Consider the following 20702-nt stretch of genomic DNA (forward strand, 5'->3'; position numbering starts at 1 on the left):
ATATATAATATTGTCGGGTAAATTTTAGCTACTACTTGGGATTTTTATAATGTTATATATGTAGATCATTTTAATTTATTCTTAGTGCAGACTTCAATCTTTGAAACTACAGGTAATCTTGTAATGAGTAAAACTGATAGGAGGTTTTGTTCTTACAAAAGGAAATTTATGAATGATTGTTTACTTTGCAAAAGGGTTTGTCATAGAGCAAGCTTTCCTAAAGCATTTCAAATTTAATTTAGTTTATAAAAAATTCATTTACACATTATGTTTCAGGAACAAATTTAGTGAGGAAATGAAAAAAACAAAACAAAAAACTAGTCATAATAAAAAGAGGTCCTTCACAGCGCTAACATTTCTGCATGCTTTTCTTCTTGCAGCACTGATAGCCATTGGGCGGTACAGCATGACAATAGAGACTGTGGATGTTGGATGGTGTAAAGAAATTACAGACCAAGGAGCCACTCTGATTGCACAGAGCAGCAAGTCTCTGAGATATCTGGGACTCATGAGATGTGATAAAGTAAGAGTTTTCTGCCAAATTGTTTTCTTTTTATATATATAGCTAGTAGCTTGATATCATATTCTCCCTCTCTCTCTCTGTATAGATTCTTAAAAATACACTATTATAGCTATGCATCATCAGATGCCTGATTTTCCAAACTAATTTGATATTCTTTTTGCATTTTTCTGTTTAATAATGAATTTTGCACTTATGCAGAAAGGAAAAGCAATTATGCATACAATCAGCTTAGATTTTGCCCTTCTTTCCCTAAGTCCAGGGTCCAAAATTAAAAAAGGTCACATGGCAAACTGCAATTTGTAGAGTCTAGCAGCACGTTTCTGTTCTGGGTTCCAAGTTTCCTGCTACATTGAGAGAACTTTGCCAAATTACTTTTTTACAAGTGTGCAACTTTATTACGTAACATCTGTACAGTTTGGCCATTTGGAGACAAGAAAGGGCCAATGAGAGGATATTATATGGGAGCTTGCCTTTCTCTATACCTGAGATGCTACTCTTAGCATATGATGAGATATGGTCCCAGAAGCTCAAGGCAAGGACTGTGGGACTGGTCAGAGACATGAGCCTGAGTTTAGGAAATGGCAGCCCACACGATATGAAAGCTGAGAAGGAAAACAGTAAAATTCTATGTTGAACACCTGGCACCAAGGAGGCACTTACCCCTGTGCCACTTCCATTTTGTCTCTACAACAATCCTAAGAGAGAGTATATTGTAAAGGGGCCTCCGGCCACTGTGTCTAGATTTCACTCTAGGCCTTCAGAGTCTGTGCCCCAGTGCTTTGGGCACAATCCTAGTGGAGGTCTCCAGGCATGTTATCTGCTTCCCTAAAAACCGTTCATCTTAGATACTTGCTCAAAAAATGCACTCATATACTAATTTACACATGGGCACTACTTTTGCAAATGATAATTAGGGACAAATTTAGCTAGAGAAAGTGAAATTAAATATATATGCCTCTCAAAGGGCATATATTTCCTAAATGCAATAAATTTGGGAGTAAAAACGATGATAATCAGAATCCCTTGTGTGCTCTGTCATTTTTATTAATTGACCTAGTTATTTTCTCCAAATACTTTTAAGATAATGTGCTTATTTTAGACCTTCACCCATAGGTTATGTTTGATGATATTGTATGGGGCCCTCAAGTCAGTTCCTATTTATAGCATACCTATGTACAACAGAAGGAAGCATTGCCTAGTACTGTGCCAGCCTCACAGTCATTGCTATGTTGGACCCATTGTTGCCAAAACTGGGTCATACTATCTCACTGAGGGTCTTCCTCTTTTTCTGTAACCTGCAGCTTTACACCATGCATGATGTCCCTTGTTTAAAAGTTGTATTATATATTCATAGCCGAGCCTAGAAAACAGGCTTACTTTGTAACTAAGCAACAGGAGGGGTTGCAAGTCGCCATCACATCTCACTGATAGCTAAACCTAACACTGTTACTAACCCTGTAACTTTAAACTGACTGCTTTAGAAATACAGTTAAAGGGTCCATAATAGTCAGAGTGCTCTAGGAAGCTTAAACAATGACAACAGAACTCTCCAGCTTGCACCAAAAGGAACTGTTACATGAGAGCTAAATAGCCAAGGCCACCCGAATGTAAGCATTCAAAATGTGTGTATGTATCCAAACCATTCTGAGCCATCACCATATTTCTTCTCTTCACTATTCCTATTTATTAACATCAGCTCCATCTTCAGAAATGAAATGTGGAAGTTGTATGTTCCAGTACAGGAAAAGATTAGTCTAGACATATATGCTGAACTGCATTTATCTGATTTTCACACGTTAAGGAATGGGTACTTTTCTGCACAAATGATCCAACTTAAAGTCCAGAAGTTGACAAGTGGGTGGAGGAAAGGCTGGTCGGATTAACAGTAGCCCTGGTATGGTGCTCTAGGATCAGCACTGGACTGCTAACCACAAGGTCAGTTGTTCACACTCACCAGCTGCTCCGCAGAAACCCTATACAGGGTCTCTATGAGTCGGAACAGCAAGAGAAAACACTGGGCCCAGTTTAACTGTGTGGAGACCTCAGGCTCAAGGCAACCGAGAGCCAAACATGAGAGGTTATATGAGGGTGAAAAAGCTTCCAAACCGCACACAAAGTATAAGTAAAGCGTTGCATGCATCTGGACACCTTGGTTGATTTAAATTGAATGGAAGCCTAGAGTTAAGCTATTGTTGTTTAGTGCCATTGTGTCAGTTTCAACATTAGTGACCATGTGAGAGCAGCTGGTGGGTTTGAACTGCTAACCTTGCAGTTAGCAGTCCAGTGCTTAGCTTACAGTAAGTAGTTATACAATTTTCAAATTTTATATTATGTTATACATATCCTGGTGTGGCACTGCGGGATAATGCATTAGACTGCAAGGTCGGTTTGAACCATATGGCCAGTGGTTCAAACTCACCAGCTGATCCTCAGAAACCCTATATAGGGTCACTGTGGGTCAGAACTGACTCTATGGCACTTACAACAACAACTACATACATATCCAGATTTAAAATATCACTGAGATTCAAAAAGCATTTGAGTAGCAAAGAAAAGAATGTAGGCATTAATGGCCTGAACTCTAGACCCCCAGTTTGGGTTCAGATTTGGATGGCACTTACAGTTGTGGTATCTTGGAATGTTACTTAATCTCAGAGCACCTCCATTTCCTCATGTGTAAAATGGGGAGGATAATAGTAACTATCTTTAGAATTCTTCTGCGCATTTAACTGAGTTAACATTATAGAATCAAATGGACAATTATTGGGATTATTCTTATCAACATCATTATTCTGATTAGTGACCTCTGTTGTGATATTTGAATTTCCAAATGAGACAAAAGTATATTATCTTCTATCTCACTTTGAGAAAGGAACCCTGATAGCATAGTGGTTAAATCATTCAGCTACTAATCAAATATCAGCAGTTCAAACCCAGCAGCCGTGAAAGCTGTGTCAGTCTGCTATCATAGGATTTACAGCCTGGAAGCCCTGCAAGGTAGCTCTCCTCTGTCCTGGAAGGTTGCTATGAGTCAGAATGGACTCACCAGCAGTGGGTTGTTTGTTGCTTTTGGTTATTTCATTTTGAAGCGATATTTAAATTTTAAACTCAGATTAGAAAAGATGTTGCCTTTTTACCTTTTCTTGCCTAAATTTAAAATTAAGGTGACAATTTTCTGTCCAAAAACATCAAGAATTAAATCTCCACAAGCATTGCAAAGGAAATCTAGTATGATACTTTCAGTAATTAATTTACTAAACACCAATTCAGTTATAAAAAGGAAAAAGATTTGCTGTGTGAGAAGGTGAGTTCAAGATAAGACAGTGCAAATAAGGATGAAAAAGAAAATAATGAAAAAAATAAGAATAGGACAGGAAACTGAAAAGTGTATGGCTAGGGTATAGAGTAGAAGATCCCCTCAATCAAGAACCAAAGGAATTTGAACCCATCATTCCTCTCCCTGTACCTGGACCAAAGCCACTAAGCATTAATAAAACTCATTAGCTTGACATCTCCTCTTCCTTTTTGCACACCAATTGGAGCCAAAGGAGAAGATAGTAAGCCTCAGAGGTCAATAAGGAATGTCCTCAATGGGACGCTTGGGGAGAGAGTGGAATCTGTGTGCCCCAGATCTCCTGTGCTGTAATCCTATGACTGATAAATATTGAAGGCTAGTTATATTTTACTTTCACATGCAGTCAATTTAATTTGGGAACCATTTATACTTAACTGGTACTTTTTCTCTCATTTCAGCTTTTGAGAAATTACAAGAATAATAAAATGCATTTTATTTGTTCTAGGAAAATGTGTTGTCTGTCTCTCTCTGATGTTAGATAAACAGAGAACAGATGAGAAGCATTAGTAAAACACATTCTTTGCACATGAAAGCAACATGTTCTTGGACTATCAGACAATGTCTAAACTAACATGCCGTAAATTTGTTTGGCTGCGACATCGGTGACTCCTACGGAAGAGTCCTCCAGCCATTCAACAAATGCAGCATTCCCTGTGTCGATGTAAAGTTAGGAAGTGCATTAAGAAGGCCGTGTTTGAGTAGCTTTTCTGATTGCTGGATGGATAAGCATGTTAGAGGCATTACTTTGGGTTTTGAAGCTGACGCCACTTAATCTCCTAAACTTTAGCGCATTGTAGGAGCCAAGAGAACAAAACTCTGTGTGAGATGGCTTTGATGAATTGGGGTGAGCTTATATTCTTAAAGACTGTTCAAAGGCTTACTTGACCTTGGGAATTAAAGCTGACCTCAAATCACCTGTCAACTTAACGCACATTTATTTGGTGATTTAGTTAAAACAACTTGTACAATTAATGGGGTTCTCTAATAAGAGCAATATGTGTACTATGGTTCCCACAATTATAGGCAGTCAGTGGCTTTCACAACCTCAGTGAATTCTAGATTCTATATAGAGCTGTTTCTTTTAATAATATGATATTTTCCTCGTTTGTTACAAGGTAGTTTGAATGGAGAACAAAACTGAAAAGGACTCCCCCCCCAAAAAAAAAAAAAAAAATCCATGGGAAAGCTGTAGGGCAAATGGCAATGCACTGTTCAAGGTTAATGAAAAATGTTTGGGGTAACAAGGTTGATGAGAAGGGAGAGAGCATGGTGGCAAGGCATTGGCTGAGAAAGCAGACCTGGCCAGAGGCAGCCTGACTGGTTTGGGAAACATCGGTGATAAAATGTCGTGGAGAAAACCTCTACAATGTGTGTTAATACAGAAGTCTGGAGACAGAGGGCCTGAATTATGAGCAGTGAATCACATCATAAACGTAGCAATTCTTAAATACCAAACCCTTGTGAAAAGCAGTTGGATGAAGAAATGCTAGAGCTTTGAAAAGCTCCCTTTCACTTTCTTTTTTTCTTTTTCTTTTTTTTAACTTCATGCAGAACTAATTTTATACACTGTTCATTTGATTTGAAAATGCCAGCGTCTGGGGTATCATTAAAGAGCGTTATTGAGGGAGCATTCTTGGCAAAACATTTTGTTTCAAATGCTTGGTTCTTAGGTCCCTGCAGAGTTAATAGATAGGAAGAAAAGACAGTGTACCTTGATTTACCTAGGTCCCTCACCATTTGCTCCTTGGAAACCCTTTAGAGGGTCGCTATGGGTCGGACAGCAACTCCTGCATCTTTGCCCAGAGCAGATAGCCACCCTTCTGCTGGGAGATTTTCTCTCCTCAACCAATAGAGGCGCCCAGAGGGCCTTGGGGGCCACATTACTTAAGGAGTAGACATAAATAGATTTTGAAAGGTCCACCCAATGTCCTATGACCAAAGCCTCTTGGAATTTCTTTGATTTCTAGTTGACATAAATTAGAACTACACAGGCGTGAAGATTCCGCCCAGAAAAGATCAGAGAGGCTTCTGGGGGAGGAGAGCCGCCTCTGTGTGATCCTATTGATTATCCAGCTGCCTTCAGGCCAGGGGCCTCTGTGGAGGCTGACTACTATTGATCCCCACCATGAAAATAATCGAATTAATTCATTTCTCATCAAACTGCCATTGCCAAGACCTTTCTCCTCACCTGCCCCAATTCCTGAAGTAAATTCTTAGCTGAGGAGTGAAATATTTGATTTCTTTTAATAAATGCTGTTACATTCTTCAGGCCATTGAAATATTGGTTTTCACACAGAGTTCCTCATTTAAATGGCAGCAAGGTTTTATTTAATCAAATCAATGAGAAGCCAATACAGAAAGCCAGTAATAGAAACCAGTCTGCTTTTTAAAGCTAGGAATCTGCTTTACAACCTTAAAATATCAAGAGCCAAGTTTTGTGTGCCCAATTTAATGTAAAAAATATTCAGGAAAAATTGACCACCGCACTTTTCAGGAAGTAATTATGGTAAGAGAAAGCCTCAACAACCTAAATATTTCTGTGGAGAAAATGGAGGTTTTATCAGTTTGTTTAGGAATCAGGAGCAGGGAAGCCCTATGGGGAAAATAATATCAGACTCTGTAACTAATATACAGAACTCACTGGAAAAAATCAGTTTAAGGGAAAAATAATTTGTGGGGCACTGTGTCCAAGACTGTTTTGGTAGCATTCATCCATGAAACAAAGTGTGTACCTGCAGGGACCCCCTCTTTTCTCTAAATATGCACAGCTGTTTCTAGATTGCAGATAGCTGGTATTTAAGACTTAAAATATACGCCATATCAAGGAAAATAAAGTGAAAAAACAAAGTCCCTTCTGTCCTCTGCGGAGTGATCTGACTCTGTCAGACTATGCAGTCTGTCCCCTGTCGTGGGTGGCATAACTGTTACCCAGTCTGCCCGCAATGCCACATGCTCTGAGAGAAAAGAGTGATGAGAAATGGCAAGAGAGTATGTCTGGTGCTCTAAAATGTGAACTTAAGTCCTTCACTTGAAGCATCAGCAGTGTGTCCCTTTTGCTGATAAAACAGTTTCTCCAGGTGATTTCCACGTAGGAGCACTTTAAAACACATTTTTACAACCCTGTCCTGATTATTCCTGGTAATTGAAAACAGGGAAAAACACATCAGCTGAAATTCAGAGCTAACCTCTCAACCTCACTTTAGCCAGGAGTTCCCATCTCCTCTTCTTCCAGCCTTATTCACCATAACTGCTAAGAAGTGGTAAATGAAAGACGTTTTCAGTAGCTAAGTATCAAACCAAGAAACACTGGAATGGAGCTTTATGGTAGATGGTAAAACGGTGAGTAATTGTGTCAACCTGGGTAGTGTTCTGATTCTACCTATGTTGCCTTATTGTCAGTGAGACTGTGGCAACATAATCTCTAAAATTCTCAGTTTTCCCATCTGATAAATAGGGATAGTAATAGTATTTACCCCATAGGGTTGTTACGAAATTAAATGATGATGCAATAAAGAACATTGCCCAAAGTCTGACACACTCGAACCACTCAATAAATGTTAACTGATGTTATCACCAGCAGTACTATTTACTGATGTATTTACCACCCGCCTCAAGATTCATAATATTCTAGCCAGAAATATAAGCCCACACAGTAAAATCATTTTTAAAAAGGGCAAAACAAATCTTTGGAGAATCAAGCAGCAATTGTAAAATAGAATACAATCTATTTTTTAAAAAATACATTTGAACTATTAAATTATAGAAGAATAAGAAACCTTAGAGACAAACAAATCTCAGTCCTTCTTTTGAGCAGAGGAATAACTTGCCCAATCAGTGTCCAGTATAGGACTTACTTTGTTTCTTCAGGAAAATCGACATTTCTACAGAAACTTTCAAGGGAATGTGCTGCAGGTAACTGGTTGTGTTTTCCTTGCCCCTGTTATGGGATTGGCATATAGTGAAATTGTTCTGTTCTGTTTTGTTTACATGATGGAGAGGACCTACTGTTCCCCTAAATGCTGTAGGGTGAATAGAATGTTCCATTGGAGTTTGCCTGAAGGCACCCTGGAGCTTCATGGCTTTGCTGTAAATAATCTCCTTGGAGCTTTGATTGGGCTAAAGTGATTATACAAAAAAAAAAAAATAAATAAATGAGTTGAAGAATTGTATTATTCTTCTAATTTAGAAACAGTAAAGGTAACTGCATTTCCTTTAATGGAGCTATGATTAGATCCCAGAACTCCTAAGCATCTGACTTCACAAAGTGGAAACCAGAACTGCCTGCATTTGCCCAGTGGATTGAGGGAAGCTCAGCCTGAATCCAAAGCCTGGGTAATTCAGCAGCAGGTATACACTGCTGCAAGGCTGCACCTACTGAATATTTTCTTCCCATGTGGCAAATACTCTTCCACAGACACCCTGTTTTTTTGTTTCCAAATGTTTATCATATATTTTACCCATTTATTGAAGAAATAGTTGTTGAGTGGTTTATTATATTCCAGTCACTGTCATGTGTGATGGTTCAAAAAAAAAAAACAGTGAATAAGACATACTCCCTAACTCTGTGTAGCCAGAAGCTTAGTGGGGAGGTAGACAAGACAACTGCAATATTATAAGACTTCAGATTAAGAAAAGGAAGAACTTGGCATTCAAAATTACCAAAATTAACAGAACTGTGCCTGATGCCACATCAGCCTTCATCTCTTGTACCCCATCCTTTTTTTATTTTTATTTTTTTGTCTTTTTCTGGAGGAACAGAAGGAACTCAGTTTACAGAGGTCGTGTATGAGAATGCATTCAAAGGATGTGTGTTGGGTTCTGAGGGCACCTCTGGGACATTCTGTAACAGACCTTCTGTGAGCACACATCTCTGCTAGATGAGGGCCTGTGAGATGTGAACGTTATCCTCCTAAATCTATCCCTCACAAAGTGTTGCTATGTTGTGGGGAGAAGGACAGGATGAAGATTTCATTATCTCTAGATGTCAGCCATTTCCAATTTCCAGGGTTATTAGGCCTGCAGATATATGATCCTATTCTTTTTCTTATTTCCTTTTTTTGTCACTTTTGCTGTTAAATTTCTGTTTACACATTGTTGTTCTTATTTTCTTACAACCCATTCCAGTTCTGTTTCCATCTTCCCAAGTCCACTGTTTCTGCTCTGTCCAAGTCACCAGTGATGTCCATGTCACCACATCCAGTGGTCACTAGTCTCTGTCCACAGCTTGCACAGTCTCTTAACAGCAACTTCATTCCACAGAGTTTTCCTTCATGAAAACACTTTGTACTTGTCTTCCTTGTCTCCTTTTTGTTACAATGGATCACTTTTATATGGCTTTTCTCACCATGGTCTTATAATTCCCACCAAATGACTGGGTGAGACTATGCAAATAAGGTGTATGGAACTCCTTTAGCAAGGAGATTGGTAAGTTTTGCCATTCCACTAGGCTTAAAATGAGTCAACCCAGAGCCAGAAGAGATGAGAACAGAGCACATCCTTTGAACCCAGAGTTCCTGCACTAAGAACCTCCTATACCTAGAAGAGAGGAAGAGTGCTGTAAAATTAGGACTGGTAGCACAGAAACAGCAGCAGCAGAGCCAGGAGACCAGCGGCACAAGGGGCTTCACAACCTATGGCGCATTCCAGATACAGTGGTATGCTAACCCATGGAGTCAGAGAGCTAAGCACCTCCTAGCAGGCTTCCTGGTGGAGTGGGGGTCTCCTGGCATTTGTTGATGTGGCAAGGCTTCTCAACCTACAGTACAAGAGATCTGTAGCAGACTAATATGCTTCTAGGCACTTATTGACTGAGCTAAAATACTTGGTAACATTTGCATGAACAGGGTATAGCTGAGGCCAAAAGACCTGCCTGCAGCCATGGCTGAGTTGCCCTGATCCTGAGTCATTCCTGATCCTGAATTGTAGCCTATGTAGGGTCGCTATGAGACGGACTCATAGCAACCCTGTATAGGGTTTCCAAGCAGCAGCTGGTCGGTTTGAACCACCAATCTTAAAGTTAGCAGTTCAGTGCTTATTCTACAGAGCCACACCAGGACTCCTGTTACCTCTCCTAGCAAACTTCCAAATCATAAATTTTGTCTGTGAGTTCTGTGTGACTGTTCAAGGAATTATAGAACCCAGCAGAGATGTAGAAAGTGCCTTAGGAGGAATGTCTGATCATTGAGAAAAAGGTTGGCTAGAAGAGGTAGTTCAGACCTCATTCAGGACTTCAGAGTGGTTCTTCCTGGTTTAGAATAGACCCTAATTTATACAATGTTTGTGTATCAGAAGGATAGCTAGGATGTTCAGGCCTTACTAAAAACTCAGTCTCTATCTTAGAAAGCAAGGGCAGCTTACAAGTTGCATAGCAACCAAATCTCTTGACTGGCAATTTAAAAACAACAGTGACAAGCTCAAAGACGCTGGCCACCCATGCCACTTTAAATATGTATTCCTTTCGACAGTCCTGGCAATAATCTAGCCTCCCACATCAGGCTTCTGAAAGGGCTCACTCTACCTCTTGCAATTTTTTCTTTCCCCTTCTGGTTATCATTTCCAGTACACCCCCATTTTACAGATTTGGTTCTGTTCTAATTACTGCTGCATTGGCCATCACTGAACCAGTTTGAACCATCCTCATAGGAATGAGCCTTGGGCTGATGATCTCAATTCTCCTTCCCTGTGAAGTTAGATGAGACCAGATCCCTTTGCCATTTTTGCACCTTTAGTGTCTCTCTCTGCCTCTGTTGCTTCATCTGTAAGGTAGAAACAATAATAGAAGTTATCTTATAGGTTACTGAAAGGATTGAATTAATATATGAAGGTTCCTTGCTTGAAGTAAGCAACAAGTATTAGTTCAGTCTAGAACAAGGCACCAGGAATTGATGGAATAAAAATTGAAATCTTTCAAGAAAGTGAGGTGGCACAGGAGGCACTCACTCATCTCTGCCAAGAAATTTGCAAGACACCTATCTGACTGACTGATTGGAAGAGATCCATATTTGTGCCCATTCCAAAGAGAGGTGACCCAACAGAATGTGGAAATCATTGGACAATATCTTTGATATCCCATGCAAGTAAAGTTTTGCTAAAGGTAATATAGAAATGGCTACAATCATACATTGACAGAGAACTTCCAGAGGTTCAAGCCAGATTCAGAAGAGGTTGTGGAACAAGGGATATCATTGCTGATGTCCAGTGGATCTTGGCTGAAAGCAGAGAATATCAGAAAGATGTTTACCTGTGCTTTATTGACTAAGCAAAAGCTTTTGATTGTGTGGATCATGACAAGCTATGGACAACATTGCGAAGTATGAGTATTCTGGAACACTTAATTGTGCTCATGAGGAATCTGTACCTGGACCAAGAGGCAATTGTTCAAACAGAACATGGGAACACTGAATGGTTTAAAATTAAGAAAGGTGTGCCACAAGGTTGTATTCTTTCACCATACTTATTCAATCTGTATGCTGAGCAAATAATTTGAGAAGCTAGGTTATATGAAGAACAAAGTGGCATCAGGATTAGAGGAAGACTCATTAACAATCTGCGATATGCAGATGATACAACCTTGCTTGCTGAAAGTGAAGAGGACTTAAAACATTTACTGATGAAGATCAAAGAGCACAGCCTTCTGTATGGATTACATCTCAATGTCAAGAAAACAAAAATCCTCACCACTGGACCAATAAGCAACATTCTTATCAATGGAGAAAAGATTGAAGTTGTCAAGAACTTCATTCTTCTTGGATCAACTATCAACACTCATGGAAGCAGCAGTCAAGAGATCAAATGATGTATTGTATTAGGCAAATCTGCTGCATAAGACCTTTTTGGGGTGTTGAAGAGCAAAGATGTCAGTTTGAGGACTAAGATGCGCCTGACCCAAGCCACGGTCTTTTCAATAACCTCATATGGATGTGAAAGCTGGACAGTGAATAAGGAAGATGGTGAAAGAATTGATGCCTTTGAGTTATGGTGTTGGAGGAGAATATTGAAAGTGCCGTGGGCTTCCAAAAGAACCAATAGATCCGTTTTGGAAGAAGTGCAGCCAGAGTTCTTCTTAGAGGCCAAGATGGCCAAACTTCATCTCTCATACTTTGGACATATTGTCAGGAGGGACCAGTCGCTGGAGAAGGATATCATATTTGGTAAGGTGGAGGGTCAGAGAAAAAGAGGAAGACCCCCAATGAGATGGATTGGCCAAGTGGCGGCATCGATGGACTCAAGCATGGCAACAGTAGTGAGGCTGGCCCAGGATCAGGTAGTGTTTTGTTCTGCTGTGCATAAGGTCGCTATGGGTTGGTACCGACTCGATGACACCTAACAACAACAACAACAGCCTCCTTCAACCCCTCTCCTTATTAAAATGTAATATCCCCAAAACTTGCCTTTTTTATTGCCAGGGCCTACCTACCACAGTGACTTAGGAGCCCTGATACCATTGTAGATTACAAGCTGGGCTGCTTTCAGAAAAGTCAGTAGTTGGAAACTACCAGTTACTCTACAGGAGAAAGATCAAGCTGTCTGCTCCCGTAAAGATTTACAGCCTTGGAAAACCTATAGAGGACCCCTATGAGTTGGAACTGACGGGGTGGCACACAACCACCATCACCACAGTGACTGGTACATAATAGTTGTGAAACAAAATATATCGGGGAATGTTTGAATAGATCGATTGGATTTTATATCAAACTAGCAGTTTCTCATTGAATTCTCTGTATCTTGAAGGTTCTGAGGAGGTGCTTCAGAGTTGCTAAAAAAGTGTCCAAGAAGGCAGTGTGCATGCATCTTTGCATTTAACTTCAAGCCCCATTTTTACTGGTTTATTGATTTGAATTCAACACAGCCTGTGTGTTGTATTTTTTTTTTTTTAAGTGTACAAAAAACATGCTTTTACTTGTTTGTCGCTTCTTAATAATTCGATAGCTTGTGAAGAACTTTTTAAAAAGGACAAACCACTTACTTACCATTGAGTCTATTTCAACTCATAGTGACCGTATGTGTTTCAGAGTAGAACTGCACTCTGCACTCCATAGGGTTCAAAGGTATCTAGACAGAGGTAAATAAACAAAAATGAAACCACCTTAGATTTAATACTGAGTTTCCTGTAGCTGGAGAATTCTAAGAGCTGCCTAAACCCCTGATGTTTGGGCCAATTACAGAGTTAAGTCATCTGTGTGTGGTTGGTCTCAGCATCCTTAAAAGCCCAACTCTGCAATACTCCGATTTATGTAGCGTCTTTCTTCTGGCAACCAGCAATATCGTTTAATTTCCAATTTTTTTAATCTATAGATTTACAGATCACTTTTAGTCAAAATAAAAAGGCAGAATAATAAAAATGTTCTGTTTTAGGAAACAGGTGAAAAAAACAAATTCTACCGGGTGGAAACTGCAATTTAGAAAGTGCTTCTTCACAAGTGTCCACTTGGGTAGTGCCACTACCCTAGACTTTTTGTAAGAAAATAAAACTGAGATCAAGAAAGTCATCACGCACAAAAGAAAACATTTTTTTAGTTCAGGTTCCCCCCACCCCCATTATGTTTTTTTGGCGTAACTTTGCAAGTTTAATTTAGCAACACCCAGATGTGTTCCATAAATACATTGCACTTACCGCTCACTTAGTGACTACATTAATTATATTATTAGGTCCTGGTTTTTTGAAATAGTAGATCTTTTGCTGAACTACTTAGAACTTACAAATGACTCCCCAAGTCGCTGTCTCCACCATGGTGTCCCACAGTCATCTGTATTGGTTTAGCTGGGCACCACCTGGGCTCATGTATGGATACGAACAAGGGGTCAGTACCACGCCCAGCAATTTGTGATTTCAGAATGGTTTATGTAAGGCTGTGTGGCTAGAGCTTGCACCTGACTTGAAACATCCTTATCAGTGGAGGATCACTTAGTTGAAACAGGGAATGAAAATGTCACTAATTTTTCTCTCTGACAGTCTGGTTGTTGGACACTCTGTCACACTAATTTCTAATTAGAGGCTTCAGGTTGGTGAGTCCCGCTTCTCACTTAACACTGCAAGCATTTCTGCAATCTTCATCCACCCAGGTTCTGTGCTGCTTTCTCACTGTGTTAATTCAAGTGAATAGAAGCAATGCTAGTGTTAACAGGCAACCCACATCTCGTGAAAAAGAGACAGCATGAAGCCAGGCCTGTTGTGATATTGACAGAGCATAGCACTTCCAATCATTGCAGATTCTGAAATGGAATGACTACATTTGACAAAGTTGACTGAATTTATGAGCTTCCCTCTGTCAGGTTCATTGCATGCTCAGTATCTGTCTCTTCCTATGCTTTGGGATTTTTAGATGAGTCTTTTGCTACCCAAGAGTAATATTTCTTCCCTCTCTATAAAAATGTACATCCTTAAAGGCCTCTGGATGCTTGGTTCATTGTGGGTATTCTGTAATCAAGTGACTCCCATATTTGACTGGTGGCTTTTAGCATCCAATGAGATATACAGTTGCTGTTGAGGTTTTAATTATACTAAATGCCTAGTCATGTATGCCCTCTCCTTCCATCTCATGGGTAGTCTCTTAAGGAAGTATAGGTTCATGTGAGAACTGACTTTAGGGCAATCTTTCCTTCCTGTTAGCTGTTGGTAAAGTTGGGCAATGGATTGCCTTTAAGATATGCTCAGCTAGGGAATTGAGGCCAAAAGAAGTAAAGGAAATCAGTCTGTTTTTACCACATCCAGGAACATATCTTTCATTTCAGATAATGTTGAATATTTGAAAGAAAAAAAAAAAAAAAAAGGCTGGGCTAAGGGCTATGAGAGCATCAGTTTCTTTTCTTCATCCTCCTGACTCAGAGTTTGATATGGAGGGCAGCATGGGAAGTGGGTGGCACTTGTCCACCTTTAAATAATCTTAGTTCTTAATTCTTGCTTTCAGATTCCCAAGTAACAAATTCAACTTTGCCCTCAAGGAGCCTCTCAGTAGAATGCTTTACATCAGTAGGTCTCAAACTGGGTGGCATATTGGAATCTCCCAGAGAATTTTAAAAATACTCATGTCTCCTAGGGTGTACCCAACCAAAATTTTTATTTCTGAGGTCAGGGATATGACCTGGTTCTCAGGTGGTTCTAATGAGCAGTTGAGAAGCACTGGTCTAGACTCTTGTAAATGTATTCTTGGTTAGATAGACACAGTAGATACTCAACTAGCATCCATAAATATGTATCAAGAATTTGTTTTATGTGAGGCACAGTGGTGGACATGGACAAAGTCCTTGAGTGGGTGGAGAAGGGAGAAGGTAAGGAATGGAAATGGTCTGCAGAGAAGAGAAAAGGAACAGGATGCTTTAGTTTATACCTAGAGTTATTTTCAAAGCCTTCATCAGGTTAGAAGGACCCATTTATTTCATTGTGGGGGCTACTTGCAACCTGTTTATGCCTATTGAGCAATGGCTCTGCCCTCCTGAAGGGTTGCTGGGAAGATTACAATTGCTTCAAAAAAAAAAGAGAAGAGCGATCCTAAAAATGGCACAACATTGCTGGTGCCCTAGACCCTCTTGCCCTAACCATAGGGAAACAGCAGAATGTGTCATGTCAACCAAACAGGGACAGTAGAACATCTCACTGCAAAGGGATGGAGGTAGAATCATAAACTTTACACACACAGCTCTGCAAAGAACTGCTACATGCTGCTGGTGGTGTAGGGTCCTTGGAAATCAATGTATAGTTCTGCTCTTTTATTTTTTTCTTAGTGTCCTATTTAAAATATTTTAAAGTGCACTTAGATGACTCATCTCATTTACATGCAAATTTGGGGTGTTACTAAAATTCACATTACCTTTATTTTATCCTTTTGAATATGTGCCCATCTTGGAGCCTATGGGCACTTGCTGAAAGAGCAATTTGGGTCTCATTTGAATATGCATTGTCTAGGCTGACTTTTGCCCACACCTGGTGAATTCCAGGTTCCATGTATATCCAGTACAGTTTCCCAAAGATCCAAGACAACTCTTCAGAGACGCAGACTCTGCAGGCACATTGCCTGAGAGACAGCGCTCTGCCTCTGGGCTGCCAGGAGCCAGCCTCTGGGGCTGTTAGCAGTGAGAGACATTGCCTAGGGACTCCCAGTGCAAGGACAAGAGCCTGGCGTTGGGAGGCAGAAGCTGAATGTGCTATTTGCAATGCCATCACAGATACACTGTGGACTCTGACCCATAGCGACCCTGTATAGGTTTCCGAGGAGCGACTGGTGAGCTCAAACCACCGACCTTGCGGTTCAAATCGCCTTTTCAGTCTAGTGCATTAGCCCACAGTGCCACACCAGAACTCCTTCCTTAGGGCAGTGCCATTTGAAAACATGAACTTGCTTCATTTATATCCCTGAGATTGTTGAATGAGACAAAAGAAGTATTGCATACCTAAAAAGTCAAAGGTTGTTTAGTTGCTTTACTTTATGTAACTCATTAACTCATCCCCTCATTTTCCTAGATAATCTGTGCACATCATGTGCATGTGGTACACAGGTTGCCATCACCTAGGTGGGCTTTGTTGTTGTTATGTGCCGTGGAGTTGGTTCCGACTCATAGCGACCCTATACAGGGTTTCTGAGGCCGTAAATCTTTACAGGAGCAGAAAGCCTCATCTTTCTCCCACGTAACTGCTAACCTTGCACTTCACATCCCAATTTGTAACCACTATGCTACCAGAGCGCCTTTGGTGGGCTTTGAAGACCATTTAAATATCACTAATTTGGAAGGCCCTCACTAGGCTTCCTGAAGAATGTTGTATGCCCATTGAGCACTTCCATTCTGAGCAACCCGCACTTACATAGAAAGCTTGTATCAAACTGGGGTGTTGTTACCACTATTGTCCATCTCCCCTGCCATGTCATAAGTTCTAAAAGGGCAAGAATCCGATCTGCTTTACTCTCTCTCCTACCTCCAAGTCACATTAAAAACATTTTGATGGGAAGGAAAGAGAAGAAAAAGTAATGCCCATTTCTGCCATAGTAGCAGTTGGTCCTGCCAAAGGGCCCTTGTTAGTCTCACAGTTTCATCATGTTTTCATCATGTTTCTAAAGTCTCACGCAACCACAGCTCCACAACAGAATAACCTGCAGGCCAAATCAAATCTGTTACTGTTTACATTCCCACACAATAGCAATTTTGAAGAAATCAGAAAGGAATTTTAAATGGATTTGTTTGCAAACTGCATTAATTTTTTTCTTAATATCAGAGAGAAAGTGAGTGTTAGTAGCATTTTATTGGGCAGGTGATGAGCTAGGTTCCAGCAGACCTCAGTCTAACACTTCCTTCACCACGTCATGTTCCTTCTCTGCCAGGACAGTGTGTTACAGTGCAGAGATTGTGAGTTTTACAGTCCTTCATTTAAATCCTGACTACCATTTACTAGTTATGTAACACTGTGTGACATTCCAAACTTGTTCTGAGTCATGTTTCATCTATAATATGAGGACATGAATGCTTACATGCCTGGAAAATAGTAAATATTCACAGAGATCCCCCATCTTTATTGGAATACGGACCTACTATCTATGGAGTCCTGGTGTGGCACTGTGGGTTAGTGCACCAGACTGCAAAGTCGTTTGAACTGCAAGGTCAGCAGTTCAAGCTCACCAGCTACTCCTTGGAAACCCTATATGGGGTCGCTATGGGTCGGAGTCTACTCGACGGCACTTAACAACAACAACAACATCTCTCTGATGGAGTCCTGGTGTGGTAGGTACTGTGAGCTAATGCATCAGGCTGCAAATTTATTTGAACTGTAAGGTCTGTGGTTTAAGCTGCTCCTTGGAAACCCTATACAGGGTTGCTATGGGTCAGAATCAACTTGATGCCACTTAACAACAACAGCATCTATCTGATGGAGTCCTGGTGTGGTGCTGTGGGTTAATGCGTTGGACTGCAAAGTTGTTTGAACTGCAAGATTGAGCAGTTCAAGCTCACCAACCACTCCTTGGAAACCCTATACAGGGTTGCTATGGGTCAGAACTAACTCAACAGCACTTAACAACAACAACAATCCATCTAGGATGGCAAATTAAAAAAAAAAAATTTGTAAGTATTTTGCCAAAATAGATCATGCTAAAGAGAAGGAATCACCACTTTGTCAACTTGTCATACTCTAGTGGTTTGTGTGTTGCCATGATGCTACAAGTTTTACCACCAGTATTTTAAATACCAGTAGAGTGACCCATGGTGGACTTGGAGTTTCTAGACTACGAAAGATTTCATTGGAGTCTCTAGGCTAAGAAAGACTAGGAATAAGAGGAAGCAGACCACTTCTGATGGGTTAGCCACTGAAAACCTTATGAATAGTCGTGCAGCATTGTCTGATATGGTGCCAGAAGGTGAGTGCTTCATACTTTGGAAATCACTTAAAAATGACTTGGGAAGAACTGCCTGCCTCCTCAAGGTAGAGTTCACCTTTATGATGTGAATGCAGCAAAGCTTTCAGGACCTTCATTTGTTGATGGAACACAGCTCAAAATGAGACGAAACAGCTTCAAACATCCGTTAATAATTGGAATGTGGAATATACCAAGTATGAATCTAGGGACATTTGAAGTTGTTAAAAATGAAATGGAATGCATAACGATCACTATATTAGGCACATTTCAAGATCTTTCTTTTGAAGAAAACTGCTGTGATCAGATACTATCTGTTCACCTACAAGGAGTCATGGTGTGGTGCTGTAGGGTAAGCAGTAGAGCACAAGGTCGGCAGTTCAGACTCACCAGCCACTCCTCAGAAACCCTATACAGATCGCTTGATGGCACTTAACAACAACAAGAAGGAAGGCCAGTTAATACCATTATCCATAAAATTTGCACACCAACCACTAAACCAGTGATCATGAAATTAAAGAATTCTACCACCTTCTTCAGTGTAAAATTGATCAAATATGCAATCAAGATGCATTAAAAATGATCAATGTTTGGAATGCAAAAATTGGAAACCAAGAGCAAGTATGAAAGTTAGAAAATATGGTGATAGAAATTATGTCGGAGATACAGAATTTTGCAAGGCCCATGATTTATTCATTGCATGTACGTTTTTAAAACAACATAAAAAGTAACAATAGGCCTGGATCTCCCCAGATGGAATACACAGGAATCGAAATGACTACATCTGTAAGAAGAAACAATGGAAACTTAATGGTGGTGTTGGTTATGTGACATGGAGTTGGTTCTAACTCATAGCACTCCTGTATAGAATTTCATAAATCTTTATGGGAACAGAAAGCCTAATCTGTCTTCTGCTGAGCAGATGGTAGATTCAAACTGTTGACTCTGTAGCTAGCAGCCCAACACATAACCCAATATGTTAACAGAGCACCTTGTTGTTGTTATGTGCCGTGGAGTTGGTTCCAACTCACAGCAACCCTGTACAGGATTTCTGAGGCTATAAGTCTTTATGGGAGCAGAAAGCCTCATCTTTCTCCTGCGCAACAGCTGGTAATTTCAAACTGCTAACCGTGAGATTAGCAGCCTGATTCGTAACCACTACGCTACCAGAGCTCCTTAGACACTCAATATCATCTGCTAAAACAAGGGCTGACTGTGGAACAGCCCATCAATTGCTTAAATGCAAGTTCAGGCTGAAGCTGAAAGAAAAAAATTCAAATCCACAAAAGTCAAAATGCAGCCTTGAGTTTATCCCATGTGAATTTGAGACCATCTCGATAACAGATTTAATGCATTAGACGCTAATGAATGAACACCAAAAGAGGCATGGGATGACATGAAGAATATCATATGTAAAGAAGGCAAAAGGTCACTGAAAATACAGGGATAAAGCAAATACCAAAATGGATGTCAGAAGAGACTCTGAAACTTGTTCTTGGGTGCAGAGAAGCAAAAGTGATTAGGAGAAAAGGGGAAGTTGAAGAGCTAAAGAGAAAACGTCAAAGGGTAGCTGGAGAAAACAAAGTCAGATATTATAATGAAACATGCAAAGACCTGGAGTTAGAAAGCCAAAAGGGAAGAACACACTCAGCATTTTTCAAGCTAAAAGAAAAAAATGCAAGACTTGAGTTGCAATATAGAATATTCAATGGGGACAAATATTGGATGATACTGAAAACATCAAAAGAAGGTGGAAGGAATACACGGAGTTTCTGTACCAAAAAGAATTGATCAGTGTTCAGTCACTTCAAAAGGTACCATATGATCAAGAACCAGTGGTATTGAAGGAAGAAATACAAACAGCACAGAAAGCATTGTCAAAAAAAAAAAAAAAAAAGACTCCATGAATAGCAAAAATACAAATTGAAATGTTTGAACAAACTGATACAGCCCTGGAAGCACTCATTTGTCTATGTCAAGAAATTTGGAAAACAGCTACCTGGCCAACCAACTAGAAGAGATCCATTGTTGATATTGTTGATAGGTATCATCCAGGTGGTTCCGACTCATAGCGACAGAACCCATACACAACAGAACGAAACCCCGCCCAGTCCTGTGCATCCTCACAGTTGTAGTTACACTTGAGCCCATTGCTGCTGCTGCCATAGTGTCAATCCATATTGTTGGGAGTCTAAATCTTTTTTGCTGTCCCTCCACTTTACAAAGCATGATGTCATTCTCCAGGGAATCGTCCCTCCTCATAATGCGTCCAACGTATGAAAACCAAAGTCTGGCACTCCTGGCTTCCACGGAGCATTCTGGCTGTACTTCTTCCAACACATTTTGTTCTTAAGACAGTCCATGGTACTCTTAATGTTCTTCTCCAACACCATACTCAAATGAATCGATTCTTCTACAGTCTTGTTTATTCTTTTTCCAACATTCACATGCAAATTGAAAATAACATGGCTTGAGTCAGGTGCACCTT

The 20702-nt window shown here is 40.2% G+C and overlaps 1 protein-coding gene across 1 annotated transcript in view; it reads left to right on the forward strand.

Moving 5' to 3' along the window:
- FBXL17 (F-box and leucine-rich repeat protein 17) overlaps positions 1-20702 on the forward strand; it is a gene marked incomplete at its 5' end in the record, with an annotated part of 910371 nt that overhangs the window by 873394 nt on the left and 16275 nt on the right. Inside the window, one exon of the mRNA XM_006872263.1 lies at positions 381-523. Coding sequence (XP_006872325.1) covers positions 381-523 — 143 coding nt within the window. The remainder of the gene's footprint in view (positions 1-380; positions 524-20702) is intronic.

Source organism: Chrysochloris asiatica, unplaced genomic scaffold (genome assembly GCF_000296735.1).
Source record: "Chrysochloris asiatica unplaced genomic scaffold, ChrAsi1.0 scaffold00189, whole genome shotgun sequence".
NCBI classification, from domain to species: domain Eukaryota; kingdom Metazoa; phylum Chordata; class Mammalia; order Afrosoricida; family Chrysochloridae; genus Chrysochloris; species Chrysochloris asiatica.